The sequence below is a fragment of the Psittacula echo genome (assembly GCF_963264785.1).
Source record: "Psittacula echo genome assembly, chromosome: 20".
Classification (NCBI taxonomy): domain Eukaryota; kingdom Metazoa; phylum Chordata; class Aves; order Psittaciformes; family Psittacidae; genus Psittacula; species Psittacula echo.
Window position 1 is genome coordinate 4,972,362 of NC_137756.1, and position 22,330 is coordinate 4,994,691.

The window sequence follows — 22,330 nt, forward strand, 5'->3', positions numbered from 1 at the left end:
TGGAAACGTTCGATAACATTCACCAGCCTCACAGTCCCCTTCCTCAAAACTCCTCCTCGGAGCCCTGAGACGAATACGGGCACAGAGGAAGCGACTCTCCCTCAGGCTTTAAAGTAATTCAGACAACCGTAAGATTGCATAGAAATGCTTTATTATATTTATTTGACAAAGTAATCAAAATAAGGCAGCTTGGGTTACATGTAAACATCGAGGTCAGCTGTACACTCCCTCCCCAAACTGTATAGTGACAGTAGTTAAGTTTGTCAAAGGGGAATACAAATTCAGTGATGAATGCTAATGTAAGTTCTGTTCATTTGTGAAAAACGTGGCTTCTCTGGAGGTGTGATCCTGAAAAGCGAGGGCTGGATTCAATATAATGGCACCAAGTCTGAAATGCTACCCATAATGTCCCAGACAAAAAACTGCCTTTCACCACCAGAACGGTTGGAACCCAGAGGATTACTCTGTGTTGTCCCAAGATATCTAAAATAAAAGGTCATTTAATATTAGATATTCTGCATAAAGCACACTGTTGTTACTATTTTTTAATAGTATCACTTCCTTGAAGGAATACAATATACCACATTTATTTTACTTACATTCTGATGTCTGATTTTATACCATATATTAATATACAGGATTCTGGGAAGATTTTTCAAACTAGTAAGCACCTACTTGTCACTGACAATGTCTCTAGCAATAAGTTCTTTCATTATTTCATTGGTGCCACCATAGATTGGCTGAACACGGGAGTCCACAAAAGCTCTGATGGGAAAAAAAAAGAACAAAAAGGAAAGATTAAAAACAACTCTTCAGAACGGACACACAATCAGAATAAAAAGATACCACTATCCCCCTTAATTAAATAATTACATTAATTAAATAAATTAATCAAATAAAACTCTATAAAACAAGACTCTTCCTACTCTTCCCCTCCCAATTCTTATTCCCTCCTTTCCTCTCAGCACCTGAGCATTAACACAGCTCCAGACACCAAAGCCCCCATTCCCCCACCACACTCATCCTGCAGAATAGTATGCGTGCATGAGCTGCTACACCCAGGTGCTTCCTTGTTGTTAAAAAACAACTCCTGCAGAGCCAAACTGATAGTTATCGTGGTAAATTGCTCTAATGCCCTAGCCTGTCTGATCCTGTCGAGAGGACTGCTGATGGTGCTGTCAGTTCTTTCTTTGAGGTGGGCCTCAAACACCCTGGGAGGAGAAGAAAGTGTCAATGGTTTTCACATCAGCTGGCTACAGCCTTCTACTGACACCAGCTCCAGCTCTATTTGGGCCAGCAGCCGAAAAGCTGCATGCAGCCAAACCATTCCATCCTTGTGCTGGAACTGGACCCAGTACATGCACAGCTGGTGAGAACACACAGGACAATGACAGCTTGCTGTTCCATCTTAATTCTGCTTCATTATTCAGAGAGCAGCCCAGGAGCAATACGGCATTCTCTGGAAACAGGCATGTTGCTGAACCACGGGGATAATAAAACCCTGTATGGACAACTACTGCACACACAGATAAGCAGCAGTTTGAGGACACCCTAAACAGGACTTGCTGGTCTTCCAACTTAGATAGGCTGCAGGACACTCACAAATTATACTCATCAAAAACATGCAGAAAAGTTACTTTAAAGCAACATTTCACACTCAATATATTTAGAAGAAGAATAATTTTTTAAAAAGTCAAACCTACTCAGTTAAACTAATTTAGTTTGTTACTTGAGACAACTGCACAGCACTCCTGGTTTTCCTATTCCTCCTATCAGATCACATCTTCTTTCTGTTTTATTAAAAACAGCTCCAGAAAACTCTACTTAGTGTGGCAAATGGCATGTACACAAAAGGAAACACATCTTCACAGATAATACACAAGGAAATACATAAGAACTCCATAAATACACCTAAATTCATAAAGTAAGCCAAAAATTTGGAATAGCTAAATCCTCTTTTTACACATAGATCTCTGAGCTTTTTCACTTAAAAAGATGTAAAAAGCTGAATGTAGTCAGTCATACTCTTGTTTAGGCAATTTGTTATGCTAGAGTATTACACAAGATTTAGACTGACCAACAGGTTTTCCTTCCTTCATACACATGCATTTTATTTCAGATAAAGCATGCTAACTACCTCTCCTCATTTTTAGTTTTACATTGCTTCCCTTTTTTTACAGTTAACATTTTCTTCCAGAAAAGCAACTTTTATTTTGTGGAAAACATAATAATATAGGTAATTGCTCATCAGCTTATGAATTCGTTGGAGAATCAAAACAAAGCCTTCCTGCAAACATCCATACAGTAGACTGCCTTTCAATAACCACGAAGAGAAAAGAGGCAGTAAATCAGTTCTAAACATTAAACAACTGACAAGTAGATGTAAAGGGGATGCCTCATTTTAGTTTGCTGGTAATCTTTCATCATTCAAGTCTGAAATGCTACACTTACTTTGCAATTGGATACTCCCACATGTACCCCCATCCTCCGTGCAGTTGCACACACTGAGTAGCTATGCTGTTTTGGAGATCAGAAGCCCTTAAATAGCCAAAAAAAATTGGTTTTTAGAAGAATGTTATGCTATGAAACATCACAAGATACACAGATAACTGAGCAAGTCAAAAATAGAACCAAACTTTTTATTCTATATACAGACAAGCTTGCTTACCTTTCTCATAGTTACACAGATTTCTTTTGTAAAGCAGGTTGATATAATCTCTTTTCTTACCAAATCCCTCAGCTTTGTCAAAAAGTAACAGCAATCACAGGCTGCCCCCTACACTCCCACTAGCAACACACCACGATGTCCTTGAGTATATCCATCACCCGAGCATAATTTATTTTTCCCAACAGATGTTATAGTTTTCAATTCTACAAAATACTGTAATTCTTAAACAGGATTTCTTGCTGCAAAATACAGATTTAACTGCAAAATAAAGATTTGAACTGCACTGGAAGCTCAAGCTAAAGTTGAAAGACACCAACGCTCCCACACGCACTTTCTAAGCATGTAACTTTCAGAGAATGAACAGAAAGAAAATAACAATTCAAGTCAATTTATTCTCAATTAAGAATGTAAGAGTCCTTTTCTTCAAACTACTCCTCTCCCATTCTCCAAATCATTCCCTCATTCAGTTAAATCCTTACAGTTTATTATACGAACTTTTAGTCTGCAGCAGTGAGCTACTGCAACTCTCTTTCCTAAATACATGTTCAAATTAATTTAGGTACACAATACAAATTGTCACCACAAAATAAAACCTTCAGACCTTTCATCACATATTGGAAACGAAATGCACAAACTGTGCTTTAAAATCCTTCAAAGCTCTAACTCAAGTCAAGGACTGTACAAAAGGTTTGAAGCAAAACTAACTGGAGACAGTCTCCTGAACTAATAGGGAATAAAGCAATTCTACATTCTGGCATTTTCTAGACTCCATTAGGGAAAGGGGAAATCCATAACAAATTGTGCCACTAAACAGTTGGGAATGTAGGGGAATTTCAAATGCTTTACTCTGGGAAATTTGTTGAGGAAGTGTCTACATATCTGAGCTGGCACTAGTTGCTTCCTGCTCCTCAAAACTGAATTCCTCTGCTTACGTACCTGGTACTTCTAGGTAATCACTGCCAAGAACAGCACTCAATCAAAATCCTTCCTTTCACTGTAAATACTCTCTGGATTTCCTCAGTATTCTCTGCTCATTTCTAGGAGCTGTAAACCACTGCATCTTCCACAAAATGAATTGTTCATGTCTGATGTGCTTTTGTTTCCCTCCCATCTTTGCAAGCAGAAAGAAAACTATACAAATTTATGTGCCACTATCTTGGATGTTTCTACCCATCCAGCTTTCTCTGGTTAAATGTAAGTTAACAGATAACACCACCACGTACAGGAAGAGAAAGGAGTAGTTCTGGCCAATAAAGGAAAGTACTGCTCAGTCTCAGTTACAGCAGTAGCTATAGCCAACTATTTCTTTCCCAAACCAGACAGCTTCAGAAACTGGGTGGGAGAAAGGGCTATTGCTAAGTAAAATTAACTCATTAATGATTAATAATCATATGAGCTTCAAATAAACCTGTGCTTTAAAAAAAACAAAGATCCCCCATTAAAAAAAGAAAAACAACCCCCCAAAAAACCTCAACAATTTGCTACAGCAAAATACAAATGTTTTCCTGAATACCAACAAAATACTCACTTCTACTTGAAGCTAAAGCTGAGTCCTGATCTGGTTATTAATGGAAGCCTGTTTTAGAAGCACACTATTGTTTGGAAATTGATCTGTTTAAACAACACTGGTTTTCAATGTAACAAAGATTTTTGCTGGCTACACCATTAAATCTAAACCTAGTGGTCTGTATTAGAAGCTGCCTACCTTGTTATTAATCAGCCTGCAATGTTATCTTTTCAGTAGATCTGAACAGTTCAGTATTTTTATCAGCCTCCTGTCAAGATCATACAAGTAACCACATACCAATACTTTGCCATGGAAGCTGTGGAGGAGTCCAGACGTTTATCTGCGTGCAGCTGCAAACAGCTGTCCAGAAAAGCTCGGCCCACACAGATCTGTGTTTTCATTTCTGCCAACTTGTGCTGCACCGTCTGATGTTGGAAATGGATAAAGAAAGAGCAGAAGTATGACACTTGTAAGTTGTAAGTGATCCCTGAAGTAGAAAATGGAGCATTTTCTAAAAGGGTTTATGTTAGAAATCACCATTTCAAACCACTTTGGCTCTGTACACCACAAGACAGCTTACTTTCCGTACAATTATGGCTTTACCAATCTTATTAGAGAAAATTACAGCCCTTTACTTCTCAATACCAACTCAAAACATGACTTTACAAGAACCTGAACCCCAAGAACCTGGATGCAAATTCCTAGAGAGCAGAGAGTAGGAGGCACTGGGTGCTCTGTCCCTCTCGGCTCCCTCTTGTGGGGGAATGTCCCTTCACTCTGTAGAGCCACCAACTTCCCCAACCAATATCATTTCATCATCTATTGAAAGCTTTTTCTATGCATTTAGTTCTTGAGAGTTTAAGTCATATGCAAAGAGAAGCAAAATCAAAGGAATTTTTAGATTAACTATCAGGAAGTTTTTCAACACTGAGTTCTGTCACTTTGGACGAGCTTCTAAGTAGAAGAGGTAAAAGAAACTTAAATCCATTGCTAAGGTTCTGTAAAGTCAAGCCACGCAAGCATCCACCCATCTTTGTATCATTCTGGTAGGAAGGAGATAAAACCACTACTCAGTAACAACAGGGTTTCTAATTTCACAGTTCTGAAACTGTGTGCATATATATACATACAAATATATATAAATAAAATCTTCTTGCTTCCCTTGACAAGAAATACAATGGACCAGTCTACTATTACAAAGATTTGATTTCAAACACTGTACTGTGGCATGACTAATCGAATTAGACAAGGCAGAGTTCTAATTTGAAAGGATTTTTCATTATATGCATATTCTAGCCATCAGCAACAAAAGGGAAACTGAAGAGATATGCAAGAATGGATTACTTCAGCAAAAATAATACACTTCATTAAGTTTATTTGCCACCTGGTGGTTGGTAGCGGGCTAGCCTAAAAAAGGGGATTATTTTGGAGGTCTCTGCACAGTGAACTATCAGAATTAGGAAGCATCCTTTACCTACATTACAAAAAAGGTAAAATATATTTCTTTTATGTTAAAGCTGCACACTGCATATACTACATTTCTGAATGCTAGCTTTAAAAACAGATGAAAATCATAATTTTCTGAAAGACGCCAAGCATTCCAGCCTCTAAAGGGCCTGATTGTGCTGCTATTCACAGCTAAAGGTTTGATTTTGACAAAGGAAGTCTCAACAACATCCTCCAACCCATATGAATCACTTCTGTCCTATAAACCAAACATGCAGGAGCTTGGTCTGTTCCAGTCCTAACAGCTAACATGGTTTTCAGGAAAGTTTGAACATCGTAGTACTGCAGAAAGCAACATTTGTTTTATGACTGCAACTAAAGAGCGTAGGCAGAAGTGTCTCAAATCACGATTAACTACCACTGTCAGGAGTGAGGTAAGCTCACAGGGAACGATCCAACACTTTTATACGCAGTCACTTGAATACCCAGCTAGCTGGTAGCTGAGGAATCTCATTACAATACCCATAAAGCTGAATACAAACACCTTTGCATGCAGGCAGCAAGGTCACTGCCTAGGAGCAGCCCCCAGCATCAGCCTCGAAGTTTATTTTTCTGCAATGCATTGTGTGCAAAGGAATGCAGCACCTGCACATGCACCAAGCTCTTCTGCAGTCTGTAGAACTCCAGGCAGATACAGACACATACACAGGTGTAACAGACCCTGTGGTTAAGACCTCCGACAGTAAAACACAAGCCTAAGAGCAACAAGGTGATTTTGTCTCGCCAGCAGCAAAAGGCCTGTTTCACCTTGCACATTTCACTTCCAAAAGCAGCACTGCTGGGAGGCATCTAACTGAACACGTACATTAAGGCTTTTGTGGTGTTTGGCATGGAAGCAAACAACAGCCATGGTCCAACAGTGGAACCATGCAAACAGTCCTTTGAAAACAGCCCAGTGATTTTCCTTTGCTCCCTATTTCACATAGAAAAAAGCACACTGGAATCTGTACACAAGTTTCTCAGTTCAAACTCACCTGCAAGTGTGCAACTGTCTTCCCAAAAGCTTTTCTTTGCTTCACATAATTCCTTGTTTCTTCAAACATGAATTCACAGCTGGCAAGAGCTAAGTCAGCAATTAGCAGTCGTTCCTTTTGAAACACAAATTACAGAATCCAGCTGAATGAGACATTTCTCCATATCAGATGCACAACTGGGGCACAGATGTTCAGTGTTGTTCATTAAGGGAGGGCAGCAGAAGTCACATGAAGTATCAAATCAGACACATTGCATTACTGAAATTAACGAGTGGGACAAATGCCTCCTGCCTGAAGCTCTGTTAAGTCTTTTTCAGGGTAGTATTCTATCACAACGACTCAGAAAATAGCTACAAATCAACCACAGGACTCATGCTGACTGAAAAATTCACACCAAATTCTGATTCAATCTTTGGTTTTCACTGCTGAGGTTAAAGAACAACTGTATTTAACCATTTCAATAGGACAACTCAAAAAAACCCAAACCAAAACCTACCAAAAACCAACCAAAACCCTGCCTGTTTTTTCCTTCCTCGTAACATGTTGATAAAACAGGAGCTAAGTACAGAACAACTGCTTCTAGTACCACTGAAATCATCCGATGCATCAGATTGAACCTGTTCATGAATACATCTATTTCTTTAAAGCAGTAAAACTTTTCCTTTGATCAGGTTTTGTACTTGCTCACAGCATAAAATTAAATAAACGTGTTCCCTACCAGATAAGGCAAGTACAAAGTCATCGTTTTGACAAACCAGTCATGCTTTGAAAGACCACACTGCTTCTTTATCCTCTCAAATAATTACAAAACTTCATAAACTAAGTCGTAAACTATTATTTCCACTAGCAAGGTATTTTGGCAACTTCTTTACTTTGCTATAGGGACAAAGAAAAGAGTTCCTTATATCTTTAATATGCTTCTGCTGGTGTAAGAGCTAAAATAGCAGTGTTTGCTTGTTTCTTTAAAGAGAATGCCAAATGCATCTGACACCTCCAAGCTGTATTTAATTTCCTAAGCAAAGTGGTTTCATGATAGAATTATACAGGAAAACTGTGGTACGTTCTTTTAAATACACTTACCTTCAGCCTCTTCAATAGCTGGGGTGCTGATTAAGAGATTGGGCTGAGCTGGTGGGATATCAACATTTTTATCAATGCCCAAAGACCTGCACCATTAGCATTAGGAACTGTGTACTCCAGCTAAGAAGCAGTAGTTACCAACAGAGTCTTGCCTACAGACATCCCCATTCTGAGCCCAAGGTGGCTCCCCATGATACACAATCATCAAGACTGAGGCAAATTCTAATGATGACAAAAATCATCCTGTATTCTTCCTACAGACAGCAAACACTCAATTCCTCTTACCTGAGGGAGCTCTGCCATCAGGTAATAGAAGCCTTTGTTCTCTTTTCCAAGCAAGGCACTGGCTGGCAACCGCACATCTTCAAAAAACAGCTCTGCTGTGTCCTAAGAGGATTTTAAACACAACCATTCAGAGCCCGACATCCTCATCTCTTCATTCCACTTCCTTTGCCCCATTTTTTTCTTGCTATTGTACACTTTAATCTGAAATCATAGAACCATTTAGGTTGGAACAGTTCTCCAAAGATCACCTTGTTTCTCTTCTTCTGACAACAGCTCCAGCAAAGCAAGCAGCTGAAGGCCTTGTCCACTTCTTTCCAAAGCTCCTAAGATGAAGGCTCCACAACCTCCCTGACCCCCTCTTCCACTATATGATCACTCTTATGGTGATCTTTTTTCTTAACACCTACTTAGAATTTTCCTTAACATAACTTGGGTCCCTTGTCACTCTCACTATGCTCCTCTGAGAAGAACCAGGTGCTACCACCTCTACAGCCGAATGTTAGGTAAGCTGAAGACGCCAATAAGATTCTGTACTTCCAGGCTTCTTCAGAATGAACAAATCTAGGTTCCTCAAGTCTCTCCTTACTCACTGAATCCTTCAGACTTACCTAGCCAAACTCAGCATCATACCTTGCATGTACATCACTTGTGCTCTAAAGCCTAAGAACTTGAATAGCATCACAGTTTTTATATTTATTTAGCAAATGCCAGGCATGAAGTGATTTTAGACTTCCTCCAAGCTACTTGTTAGGGATGGTAGGATCTCACCTGAGCTTTCAAGCCAATTTTGTTCAGCTTGCGTCCCTTGATGAAGCCTTTTGTTCCATTCTCCACCAGGAAAAGGCTGATCCCATGAGCAGGAGTTCGGGCCTCCCGGTTGGTAACTGCAACCACGATCACTACATCACTCATCCAACCATTAGTGATGAATACCTGTAAAAAAATGCAACTTGGAATAAAGCAACAAGCTAGAAAAATGGCATTAGCTCTTTCAAGGGTGAGCTGCAAGTGTCCAGAAGACTGTAAAGCTTTCAGAATTAAGTGTTTTGAAACCAGGTCTATGAAACCAGGAATTAGTTTGAGAAGTGTTGCGTGGGTCAGAAGTATGAAGTTAAATGCAAATATCTGTTTCTTTTGCCTGCCCCACAATAAAGAAGAAATATGGTATTGAATGCAGAGATTAAATGAACACAGAGGATCTCTTTCCTAGAAAATTAAATTAGCAAGGTATAACATGCAAAACTATCAATGGCTCCTTGTCACAACTGCTTATTATAATCCTGCAGAATGACTCATGAACCTGCCAAAGTGATCCATCTTAACTCCAGCTAAAGAAATGAGCTATCTGTCCTGCTTGGCCTCAACTGTGCAGCATGAGCAAATATCCTTTTGAACACCCATACATACATATTTTCTTGCAGACATTCTCACCACTGGAAATTCTGCTAAGGAGAGAAGTCTCTATCAGAACCATGTTATCAGCAGGAGTACAAAAGAAAGCGGGGAGAAAGAAGACTAAGACATTTCATAGCTTTAAAACAAACCCTGTTGAACCCACACTTCCATTTGCTTTTTTATTACGGCAGTGAAGTAGAGGTTAATGCTGCCAGGTTTGCAACAGCTTGACAATACACACAGAGCATCTGATCCAGTTGGGTTCTTTCTCCTAACACAACCAGTGGGTTCCTGAATAAAGATTCCACAGCCTGCATTATGGCAACGCAAGTTTTCACCTGGGCCACAGAAGATTTCACAGTGATAGTACATCTGTTTTGTTGTTCAACTTCAGTACTAAAAACCAGCTCTGCTGCTGCTTATTTCTATGCAGAACTTATTTTTTCCCCTAGCCCATTTTCTTCCCAGTTTAAGAGAAAATGGACCTTTTGATAAGGTTATTTAAAAGCTACAAAAATAATTTACTCAAGCGCTTCCATAACTTGGTCTGTAAATAGCCAGCAACATCTCAAGTCCTAGGAAAAAATAACTGGGGAACAAAAAAACCCACCATCACAGCATAACCGACAAAATCCCCCAAAAATGAAAGGACTGGGGGGAGATACTAACACTGGAGAACATCCTTCACCGTCTTAAATGCATTCACTTCCCAAAGCCTACGAGGCACGTAATCTGTTCGCTTACCTTGCTCCCATTAAGAATCCAGTCATTTCCATCTTTTTTTGCATATGTTCGGATTCCCTGCAAGTCACTAAAACGAAATTCAAAATGTTCTTCAAGAAACCATTGCAGAAGCTTCAATTTGCATCTTGAATTCTACCCAATATAAAAGAAAGCAATTTTATACTGTCCAGGAATGGGGTCAGTGAAAATGCAGACAGTGAAACATGGCGAAAGAACCTGGAGTGTAACACAGAAACCACAAGCACGTTGTGGAAAAAGGGATGATAAATCCATACAATTGTACAAGAACAGGAGGTCTCGTTTTAACGGGTCTGCTTGTGGAAGGTGGTGTCATAAGCACTAACACCAACGGATCAGTATCCCCTTACACAAGTATGCCTTAAATGATAAACACCAGACAAAACCACATCTTCTGAGCAGGCTCAACCCTTATCAGGAGGTTCTGTAAAAAGCCACTGGCGACATCTACCATTTGTAGAAGCATGACACCAAGTTTTGCTTTTCACCTGTCCCTCTCTGTTTTGGGAATTGGCCAGATCAGCTGTGTCTACTCCAAACATGTGCTGTCTGCCCTTCAGTAACGATGGTCAAGGAGGGACACTTCTCTGTTTTAAAGGATTCAGACAAGAGGAAACAGGGCATTCTGTTCCACAACAAAAGCTAATAGTAAAAGTCAAGCCCTCTTTACCGAGGTATGTAATTTTCTCCTGACTACCTTGGGTATTAAAATTATGCTCACATGACAAGCAAGTTAGTAACTATAAACTCAGACTATATAAGCAAACACAAAGCATTATTTGCCCACAGTGGGATGATACAGAACTTGATTGTGATCAAGTATCTTGAAAATGACAAAGCTGTAAACTGTTAACACGGTTTTTGAGCTCCTACCTAATCAAGGTACCTATAAAGGTACATACTATAAAGGTATATCAAGGTCTAGTAACTAAAATGACCATATAACCAGGAGGCTCAGAATTGTTTTCACTGACATAGCACATAATGCTAAGACCATTGTTTTAGTATTTAGCTTACCTGCCAGCCCCAGGTTCTGTCATGGCAATAGCTCCAATGCATTTGCCTGCGATCATTTTGGGGATAAAGTGTTTTATCTGCTCTTCAGAGCCATAGTTTGCAATGTAAGGCATGACTATATCTGAATGAAGGCTGAATCCTGGGCCAGTACAGTTAACATACATCCTTGGGGAGTAGGGGAAAAGAAGTTCAGAAAAAGTACTACAAAGATTAAACACTGAGCTTTACACCGTTACAACACAGACCCAACAATGAAGAAAGCCCCACCACACAGAAGTCTCGGACAATCTGAGCCACGGCACTTGCACTGTTATTTATAGAATGTATTTTCACAGCCAAATGGGTATATAGCTTACTAGACTAACAAAAACCCTCCTCCCAGCCACAAAGCCCTAACAGTGGAGCACAATGACATCTGTTACTTAAAACAATCATCCACAATACTTAAACCAAGAGGGTCTAAGCTATTATTTCCACAAGGAAGATAACAGTTTTCTGTAAGCAAACATATTCCACAATGAGGGCACCTCACAGAAAAACAAGTCTCTTGATAACATCACTGAAATTCTTCCCAAAGCATGTGATACTCACTGCTCCTCCAAAACCACGGCTGAAGAGAGGATATCCGCTCCGATGCCTCCATGCTTTTCAGCAATAGCAACACCCAGCAATCCCTGCTGCCCAGCCTTTTCCCAGAGCTCCCTGCTCACCTGGCCATCCTTCTCCCACCTGCAAAATGAGCACAAGGACAGCCATGCATTAAGTCCCTCATGTGCTACTGCTTATTTGTCACGGCTGCTGCTTCACACTGCAACACCTGCAGCCAGGTTTCACTGCATAGGAAGAGGCTTTCAGTCTCACCAACGGACAACATGTAGGGTATGTGGACAACGATATTTTGCAGCTAAGAAGTGATGGTTTAATAACAGTTCTTTTATTCTTCAAGTCCACAGATGCCGCTGTGGACACAACAGGGCACCAACTGTACAACAAGTTTGAACTCCTGCTTCCAATATATAACCTGACATCTCTTTAACACTTGCTATGAAAGTAGTGCTGTCTATGGGACTGAGTACCAGACTGCTTTAGCTACAACCGGCTGGGTAATGATGAGCAGGTCTTTATCTTCCTGATATTCCATTTTGCCCATGTACAAAATGAGTGTAACACATCACTACCTTTTGTGAAAGATTTAAACTCTGCCAATGAGAACTGATTCATCAGAACCGAGCATTAACATATTAGTCACTTTTATATAAAGTCAGCCCCTGTGCACTTATCACAAGTCAGTTCTGTACCATGGTAAACTACTGCTTTAAGGAAGTTTCAAGATGTAAATAGATACTTGAGGCTTATTTGCTGACACTTTGCAAACTTTAACCCCACAGGAATCACTTATTCTTGGAAAAACAGTGCCTCTTTATGGAGTTTGCCAACTCACCGGGAAATCAGACAGACATTAATGGCCCAGCTTTTGCTTTTAGTGTCTTTGTTTTTAAACCACAATTTTGAAGTTTATGGTAGATAGATTATACCAGACCCTCTCCTCTGACACACCTGTGTGCAGCGGAGCTATGCCATGGAACTTTATCCACAGGTAATCAAGTCTCTTATCCTACATATTTAAGCTCATTCCCAGACCTTTTGTTCTTACATGGGAAATCTTAAACAAACCCCTCTCATGACCATCTTTGCTTCCCCACCACCACTTTCAGGGCCATTCCCGTCTCTACTTCATAAACTAAGCCTGAAGCCTCCTTTAATTGAAAGGTCTGAGAAAAGAACAGTTCATAGGTTGCTGAAGTGATACAAAAACACAAGTCCAACTTATTCCAGTTTGCCTAGCAAATCATTCTATCAGAAAGCTAGCCGGATCTTCACCAGTCTCAAGCAGAGCCAGTAACCATTCACAGACCTACACTAGAAGTCATTCTAACAAAAGATGAGGAAAAACATCTGGTTTTGTGGATAGGATATGATTGTTCAGTGGAAAAGCATACTGCTTTGAGGTCATGGTTGGAGGATGAAAAAAAATAGCTGGCAAAAACCCTGATGCAAGCTGTTTCCATCGCCTCCTGCTGTTCATTTCTGCCCCAGAGCCTCAACACTCCACCCATTCAATTGTGCCACCTCAACTGTTTGTGGAAACACACTGTGAGTTGCATCAGGAAATTCATCTAGCAGTGAGATTCAAGAACAATGTAAGTGCAATAATTAATACTGCAAGGCCTGGGTTGGGGCAATCCCAAGTACAAACAGGTTGAGCTGATAATGGATTGAGAGCAACCCTGAGAAGAAAGACTTGGGAGTGTTGGTTGATGAGAAGCTCAGCATGACCCAGCAGTGTGCACTTGCAATCCAGAACCTCGCCCGTGTGCTGGGCTGCATCCCCAGAGCTTGAGCAGCAGGCCAGGGAAGGGATTCTGCCCCACTGCTGCGCTCTGGGGAGACCCCCCCTGCAGTCCTGATCCAGCTCTGGGGCAACAGCACAAGAGGGACGTGGAGCTGTTGGAGCGAGTCCAGAGGAGACCATGGAGATGCTGCGAGGGCTGGAGCAGCTCTGCTCTGGAGCCAGGCTGAGAGAGCTGGGCTGGTTCAGCCCGGAGAAGAGAAGGCTCCTGAGAAACCTTAGAGAATCCTTTCAGTACCTGAAGAGGCCAACAAGAAACCTGGAGAAAGGCTAGCAACAGGACAAGGGAGAATGATTTAGACTGACAGAGGGGAGATTTGTATTATACATTTAGGCAGAAATTCTTCCCTGTGAGGGTGCTGAGGCTCTGGCACAGGGTGCCCAGAGAAGCTGTGGCTGCCTCATCCCTCAAAGCATTCAAGGCCAGGCTGTGCAGAAGAGTTGAGCCCAATAAATGGCCAGGTCAGCATGTTTCAGGGATTTTGGTCCAACAAAGGCTGTCCTTGGGAAGGTGGTCTGAGAGCAGGGCAGAGCACAGGAGGAAACCTGGAGTGAGAGTGCAGGAATGTCACCAGCAGACAGTCAGGGCACCATGGGATTTGCAGATGGTGGACAATAGGGCAGTGATGGATGAACAATGGAGACAGCATTGTATTTTATTCTTTACTGCAAGGGTGCTGAGGCGCTGGCACAGGGTGCCCAGAGAAGCTGTGGCTGCCCCATCCCTGGCAGTGTTCAAGGCCAGGTTGGACACAGGGGCTTGGAGCAAGCTGCTCTAGTGGAAGGGGTCCCTGCCCGTGGCAGGGGTTGGAGCTGGAGGAGCTTTAAGGTCCCTTCCAACCCAAACCAGTCTGAGATTCTATGAACAAGGCCTTCTCTAACCCCTGGTGTTTTTTGCAGGACTATTTTTCAGGTAAAGTAAAAATTGCTTAAAGACACTTCTGCATCTTAATGTTTTTTGTTCAAAAAAATGTTCTTAGTTAATTTACTTTCCCCAACTATAACATGATTTGCTGTAACTAAAATAAGGGAGAAAACCATCCTCCAGCTCTAGTTCAATGGAATTACAATGCTTCTAATCTTTGCAAAGACCACACATTTCCATGGAAATAAATAACAGATAAATAATAATAGATATTATAATAAATAATAAACATTAACAAATATCTATACATACATATTTGTGTATTTATTATATATTAACATTATAAATTATATATTGCTATATGTATATTTTATATTTTTATATTTTTATAAATATATAAATGAATCTAATATTAATAAGTAATAACTAATTAATGATTTCCGAGCAAAAAATTAGAGACAGAAATGTAAACAAAGATAATCTGTGCAAATTTGTTGGTAATACATAATTACCAACTACATTGGTAATACATAATTACCATCCTACCTGTACCATATTGACAAACCTACTGCAATGTAACCCAGACACAGTGTCCATGGTTTTTTTAGATCGCAGCAGTGCAATAGCAGAAAAACTGAATTCTTTCCCTAATTCCACCCCCAAGACATTAGTGTCAGAGTTAATACCTACAAGCAGGGATTCTTTTGCTCCAACGCAGCAAACTGCATTTGTCTGCTCATAGGATTAAGGACAAGATTGCCTGCACTGGAGCTCAAATAATGCAGTGAATTTTGTTTAGGTCTCCTCCCCTCCCCCCATATGATTTTCACAGGCAGGTTTGTTTTAATTGAGTAAGTTGAAATAGCTTGTGATAAAAACAAATAACCTGTTTATCCTCTCCTATTAACACCCCCAAAAAGCATTTTTGGGGAAAAATGCACATTATTTGGCAAACCAGAATTTGTAAGAACTATCTTACTCTGCATGAAAAGGCAGCACTTCTTCCTGAAAGAACTTCCTGGCACTCTCCCTGAAGATGTCATGTTCTGATGAGAAGATCCTCCGAGTGCCTATATCAAGCAAGCTTTTAGCAGAAGACGGTTCAGGGCGCTTTGTGCCATGCTGCTCAGCTTGCAGAGGACTAAAAAAGACAAATGAAGGCATCTGTTAGCACACCCCATTTAAATAACCCTTTAAAAGAAAGGGGACACCTGCGTTGTTAAACGTATTTCACGTCCCAAGCCTTGCACACTGTTAGGTCTAAAGGATACCCACGATAAACGTAAAACTTAACAGACATTGTACTTCACCGGGCTATGAAAGGTGGTAAAAGCAAGACCAGTTTGTCCTTAACACTTCAACTAAACTAAAACCGATAATAATACATACATAGGTGGGAGGATAAAGTTTCTATTCATTAGAGATGCTAAAAATCATCACTGCCTTCTCTCCCTGCCACCCAACCTCCAAGATGCGCTTCAGCTCAATTTAAACTGAAAGGGTAACTTTTTGAACAAGTACACCTTTTTGGTCAGTTTTGTTCATTCTCTATATGCCCCCAAAAGTCTCCAAACCATGACACTGAAAACTCACACACTCAAAATATAAGCAAGTACGATATGGATTTGTATGCTCTGAGGGCTGTAGTATACTCTGCATTCTCATATATACCTGCATAGTTCTAACCTTGAATATAATACTTTTTAATTCCTTCTAGCTTTCAGTATCTTTGCTGTAGAGGAAGGCGAATCCTCTTCTGATACAAACAAACCTAAAAGCAAAAAAAGCTCCCTTAACAATAAGTAAGAACAGAAACAATGGTAGATGTCAGTAGCTGAAACCACACAAGGGAAGTGCAATTACAAAGTAACAAGGAAGGGTTTCAAGCTTTTGAAGGGGCTTAGAATGTCAAGGATGACATATTACTTCAGGGCTGAAATGAAAAGTCATTTCTTTGTGTTCTGTGACTTGCTTTTATTTTATTGCCACAAAACACCAGAAATTAGAAATACAGAGCTGAGATGTATTAAATGGAAAAGCATTCACTGTTCCTTTCTCAAACTGTTTTGTTCCTCTCTCCTCAGATCCTCAGCACAGCAATTTTGTGCAGTCCCACAGAGCTTAACAGAGCCTACGCTTACTCACTCCATTACCGGGACAAAGGTCTTTATTTACTGCCACATGAAGTTACTCACGCTGTTCCTGGTGCAAATGATCAAACGTGCCTGAAACACAGACTCTATTTACTCCTAGCGATATCTGAAAGCAGCAGGCTACTGCAACTTGCTTTGGACCCCCAAGCACAGGCTTTCTATGCTGGGCTCTCCCAAAAGCTCCATCTTATGTTTAAAGCTGTTTAAGATGCTGCTGAGCTGTATTTAAGACCACTTAATTGTGGCTCACAGCCCATGCGGCACACAGGAAGGGCCAGGCTGCTCCGGCACACCAACCACAGCCCTAGGAGACACAGCCTCAAGGTCAGAGGAGGCATGAGGATGAACCTGCATTTCTGCTCCCCAAAAACCCCATTCCAAGTACCCTGCTGCCACGGGTCCAGTGCTCCCAGGAGAGGGCAAGTCCAGCCTGTCACCTGCTGCCACTATGGGACTCGATGTTCCCGGAGCGTGGATGGGAAATGGACCAAAGGTCGGCCCCATCACGGGATACATAGGGACTCCCGAACCTGTCAGGCACCGGGGGCTCCGCAGGCTCCCGGGCCTGGGGCAGGGGGGGAGCCATGCCACAGCCCAGGGTATCCGGGGTGCGTGTGTGTCCAGACCTGGGGGGCACCAGATCCCAGCTACCTGCTGCAATGGAGGCACAGGCTCACACGTACATCAATATATACACATAGACCTGTGCCTATAATCTGCCTGCCGCACATACACATAACACACACCCGCACCCCTCCAAATGCATACACAGTGACAACCACCACGTATGTATATTCGCTTAGTATACATACGTATATATATACACATAGTATATATACGTACGTATATACATAGAGCATGTGCAACCCCACCAACACATACCCCAGACTCTGGCACCCGGGCACCCCCACCACACATCCACCTCCCCACCCGCGCCTCAGCCCCGCTGTATCCCCGGCCCCGCGCCCCGCTAACCTGGCCTGGGCAGAGAAGGGCCGGGGGCCAACGGCCCGCAGCAACCCCCTCAGAGAAAACAACCGAGCCGCCATCTTACGCCGCGGCGGGATAGGGCAGGGCGGGCCGGCAGCAGGCGGGGCACGGTCCTGGCCCTGTCACGTTACTGTTAATTACAGGTTATTGTTTTCTTTCCGGGTCGTTCCATGGCGGCTCCTGGGTTCCATTCGCCTCCCGTCAGCTTCTGTGGTGAGGAGGTTTCTGGTGCCCGGAGTCTCTGTTATCACACGCACCCCCGGAGTCATCGTGGCTCCCGCCTTCGCGGGATACAAATCCTCGGCTCGATCCGAGCAGGATTACGCTGAAACATCTGTATTATTGTTATAATAACGTCGTTTTGAAATCACGTTCCAGAGAGGAGCGGGAACAAAGGCCGCTCTGGGGCACCGAGGGAGGGAGCGAGAAGGGGATTATGGCTCCAGGGGTTCCCGTTGTTGCGCGGGGTCACAGCCGCTCCTGGCTTTGCCCTGGCTCCGTCCGTGCCCCCTCCTCAGGGGCGGGTCTGTCACCTCTCCCCGCGACGGGGGGAGCCTGCGTTCCCCTGCGGTGCGGGACCGGATGGCACCGCCGGGCGCAGCGACGGCCCTCGGGGCCCGTATTGGCGGGAGGACCCCGGCGGCCTCATGTCGGTGGGTGTTGGTCCGTGGAACCTGCACACCAAAATCCTTCAGTGAAGGCGAGGAAGGTGTTTATGATCGTTGTGTGCAGGAAGGTGAGAGAGCATTACTGTCAGGAAGAGAAAAACAGTGGAGGTGGGGGAAAGAATAAAGATTTAAGACATAGTTCTTCCTCCCTTCAGCTCATGCGGTCACCAGGCTGCACAGGGGATGGGTAATACTCTCCTGAATCCACTGTTTTGAGCTGCAAGTGGTCATCTGGAGAGGGGCTTTGGACAAGGGCCTGTAGGGACAGGCCAAGGGGAATGGCTTGAACCTGCCAGAACAGGGGAGACTGAGCTGAGCTCTTAGGCAGAAGCTCTTCCCTGTGAGGGTGCTGAGGCGCTGGCACAGGGTGCCCAGAGAAGCTGTGGCTGCCCCATCCCTGGCAGTGTTCAAGGCCAGGTTGGACACAGGGGCTTGGAGCAAGCTGCTCCAGTGGAAGGGGTCCCTGCCCGTGGCAGGGGTTGGAGCTGGATGAGCTTTAAGGTCCCTTCCAACCCAAACCAGATTGGGATCTTTCACTGCAAAAGGAGCACCTACCTGCTTCCTTTACCTACAAAACCCTGAGCTGACTAGAACTAGACTAGAACTAGCTGGCTAGAAACTGACTAGAAACTACAACCATCATTGTGATGAGGATTGGGTTAAAGCGATATACAGGCCCCATCAATAGGGTTTTACCTGCTTTTCTCACTCTCCACACAGCATTGGGGAACCGTCAGGCGTTCCGGAGTCATGAGGTGGCACAAAATCTGTAAGCAAGCAGCCTTCGTGTTTGCTGAGAAATAGAACAAAATCTAAAAAGCAAGATTGCAGTGGCTCAAAACACAAAGCAGATTGAGCCAGAAAATAATGGTCAAAATCTTGTAATTTTAAAGCTAATAATTGATTGAGAGGTAAATTGGAGATAATCTGTTGAGAGAATTCCCATGGTTTGGCTGTTTCTGTGTATTGAGCCATAGTCTAAAGCTGTTGTAATAGTTTTTAACAGATAAGTATCTTTTGATCAATCCGTTTCAGCTAAAGTGTTCCTACACCCTAATCCAGAAGATGGCACTACAGGAAAAGCTGGTATACGTGTGTTCAGTGTGATACAGTGGCAATGTAGAAAGCTGTCTGTTTACTTACAGCCAGAAGCACCCATGTTACCAAACCAGTTGCAGGCTGAAAACTTGTGCTCTGTTTTCTTTTGGGAGTCCGATACTGTATTTTATCACACTTAGGCAGGAGGGAACCATGCAAGGGCAGTTGAGAGGAAAGAAGTGAAATAGAGTTTGGTGGGAATTACTGAATCTGGGTGCCCAGAGCTGTGATTTGGGCATGTTCTGTCAGGTAGAGCCTCCTAGGGAGTGCCCTCCCTAGGCTGACATAGGCTACTGGGTGAGCCCATCACCTTGGCCTTGGGGCTGTTAGCAGGCAGGAGGCTGGCAGGGAGATTCACATTCCCGGGGATGCCAGGTCACCCAGTTCACTGCCTTGTACAGTCAGCTTTGTTGCAGGAAAAAAGATCTGGCAGGACCTATTGCATCAGCCACGCACAGGGTAAAGTGATTAAGGAACTGAGAGATGGTAGATCCTGCCCTAAGCCACAGAAAAGCAAACTCTGTTCAGGTTGCAAGTGTCAGTTCCTGGGGTCAGAAAGTACCTCAAATGGGCAATGACAAACAGGTTGACATTTTTCATACCATTTTGGGGGGGGAAGGGTGGTTGTAAAAAAATTGGTCATTAAGAATAATGTTGGATTTGTTTGGGGTTTTTTTTTGCATGTGCTTGCAGAAAACAGAGAAGAAATAGATTTTGCAGCAAGGCAGAGAGTTAAAATGCATTGTTGGCCTTCTTCCAGATGCTGTTTCCAGTTTGGGATTGTGCTTTTCGTGCAGCAGCCTAATGGGACTTTCCAGAGACACAGCATAGCCAGGGTTAAGTGACAGTGGTGAGCTCCTTCCATGCAGGCTGGTCCTGGCACCTCCATTGCTCAAGTGAGTGAGTTTGTGAGCTGATTTTCCCCTTTTTCGTGGTGCTGCCTTCTCTTTGTTGTGGTTATCTCCCACACTAGTAACTGTCCTGTTCATTCTTCCGGACCTGTAGTACAGATGGATCAGGGGAGGGGAACAGTTTGCCATGTTATTGGGTGCAAATTCTCCTGAATTAATAGCTCTGCTGCTGTCATATTGTGTGGCCAGTGGTAAGCTTTTTCCTTTGAGAGTTCAAACTGCTGGAGACCTCTGTGTTACACTGGGAAACACTGCATCCCCCCAGTCATACCCAGAGCTAGCAATATCCACCCCTCTCATATTATAAGTATTGCCAGGCTGATGTGAAGGCACCAAGTCAGTGGGCTGCTGTACAGAGTATTCCTGCCCTGACCTGAGGACTCTGACGTTTGGGCTTTGTTACAGATTGGTTTGGTTGAACAGTCTCTTTTGAGTCAGATATGTTCTTTTTTATGGTTTTCAGCGTAAATAGGTTATTGCTACAGCTGGAAAGGACCTGTGTCCTCTTCAGTGCCTGCTTTGTTGGGAACAATGTCCAATGTGTTTAATACAGTGAGAGTAACTTAAAGCATTATCTTCCTGAAAAAAAAAATGCATGTCTTGTAAGACACAAAGTTAGCAAATAAGGGAGTTGTAGGTTACCTGGAATAAAGGTGTTCAAGTGAAGCTCTGTGGGTAAGACAGGTTGAAATAAGATTTGCTTTGGTTCTGATCAAACTCAGTGTTTCTGATGTTCATGTGAGGAGTACTTGTTCTCCAGACACGAAGACTGACAGGTATATTTAGGTCAGAAGAGTCATAAAAAATGAATTATGTTTTTTTAGGAGAGATACTCTTTGCTGTATCATTCCTACAGCAAGTCAAAGAAATGTTAAAGGAATTGAGCACACAAATCTCATTGCATGTTTTTTCTGTCAAATAAGTCACCTACAACTCTCCAGGTGTGTTCTTGAGCTGGGACATCATTAGTCCTATTACATCTGCAGCAGCATCTGCTGCTGTGGAAGAGTGTTCTCCTCCAGGGTTAGGTGTGTTGGATTTGGGTTTGATAACAGACTGCTTAATGTGGAAAACTACCCTTGGATGCAAATGTCCTGTTTTTATTCAGAGCTTTTCTTGTGACACTGGATTGTACTTGGCTTTTAATAATTTTTGATATCCAAGGTACAAATCTGTAACTGAAGAACTGCTTATAGGTGTGTTCTTCTTGGCTGAGCAGTCATTTAAAAGAGAACCTCTGCCAGTTGGTAAACATCATATACAAGCCCTGCAGGTGATTCCTGCCAGATGGCTGGCTGTATATTTGGAAAATAGAGACTCCTGTTAGAAGAGCCATGGTTATGTTTATTCCTGTGTGCTACATGTGATGGTGATACTGCCTGTAAAGCCAAGCTGCAGGATCTGACCAGAAGTTTTGAAAACACAGCAAGGGGCAGCACTGACTCCTCTCACAAAGCACTTTATCTCCTATTTAGACTTCCAGTCTGTGTTGCAAATAGTGTGTCCAACTATTCATGTCTGATATGAATAGCCTAGAGGTTTGGTTTCTGAGTAGGTTATTTAAAGCTTATTTGCCGTCTTCTTTCAAGAAGAAGGGGACCTGTGTGCTCTTCGTCAAACTTTTTTACGTTGGCATTATAGTGCAGAGCAAGCTGCAATAAGATGCAGAGCTCTCAGCTTACTTCTCCCTTGATATGTGACTCTCCTTAGTGTGCCTTTGCATGGGGTCACACAGTGTCAGTCATGTGGGTGTGACATGAGGTGGCCAAGAGAGATGGGCTGCAGCTGATGGCTTGTTCCTTCAAGTGGGTCTCCTTAGGGCACAGACCCCTGGTAACCACCTCTCCTTCCTCCATCCTGTTCCAAATTTCAGCAGTTTATCTCTTAATCAGAGCTGTTGTCCTATGTAAATCAGCTGCACACCATTAAAAATGCACTTAATTTTCAAGTAACAGATCAGAGCAGCAGGTTGTGAATATAAAAGGCGTGTAAAAGCAATCACTGAACACAGCAAACAGTAGTATTGCTGAAGGTTGAAAGT

General features: G+C 42.6%; 1 protein-coding gene across 3 annotated transcripts; it reads right to left on the minus strand.

The window, feature by feature from the left end:
- Nucleotides 1–188: 188 nt before the first annotated feature.
- Nucleotides 189–17,807, minus strand: ACADL (acyl-CoA dehydrogenase long chain). 3 transcript variants are annotated; one of them, XM_080632032.1, is made up of 11 exons: nucleotides 17,754–17,807; nucleotides 15,449–15,610; nucleotides 11,786–11,923; nucleotides 11,195–11,359; nucleotides 10,160–10,226; nucleotides 8,789–8,953; nucleotides 8,021–8,122; nucleotides 6,656–6,769; nucleotides 4,473–4,600; nucleotides 2,452–2,538; nucleotides 189–765 (listed from the first exon to the last, which is right to left on the minus strand). In XM_080632032.1, the coding sequence occupies exons 1-11, from the start codon at nucleotides 17,801–17,803 to the stop codon at nucleotides 672–674; spliced, it is 1,272 nt and encodes a 423-aa protein (XP_080488158.1). In that variant the 5' UTR covers nucleotides 17,804–17,807; the 3' UTR covers nucleotides 189–671. The 3 variants fall into 3 exon arrangements, with proteins under 3 accessions (XP_080488158.1, XP_080488157.1, XP_080488159.1); XM_080632031.1 differs by lacking the exon at nucleotides 17,754–17,807 and adding an exon at nucleotides 17,598–17,694; XM_080632033.1 differs by lacking the exons at nucleotides 11,195–11,359; nucleotides 17,754–17,807 and adding an exon at nucleotides 17,598–17,694.
- Between the last annotated feature and the right edge of the window lie 4,523 nt (nucleotides 17,808–22,330).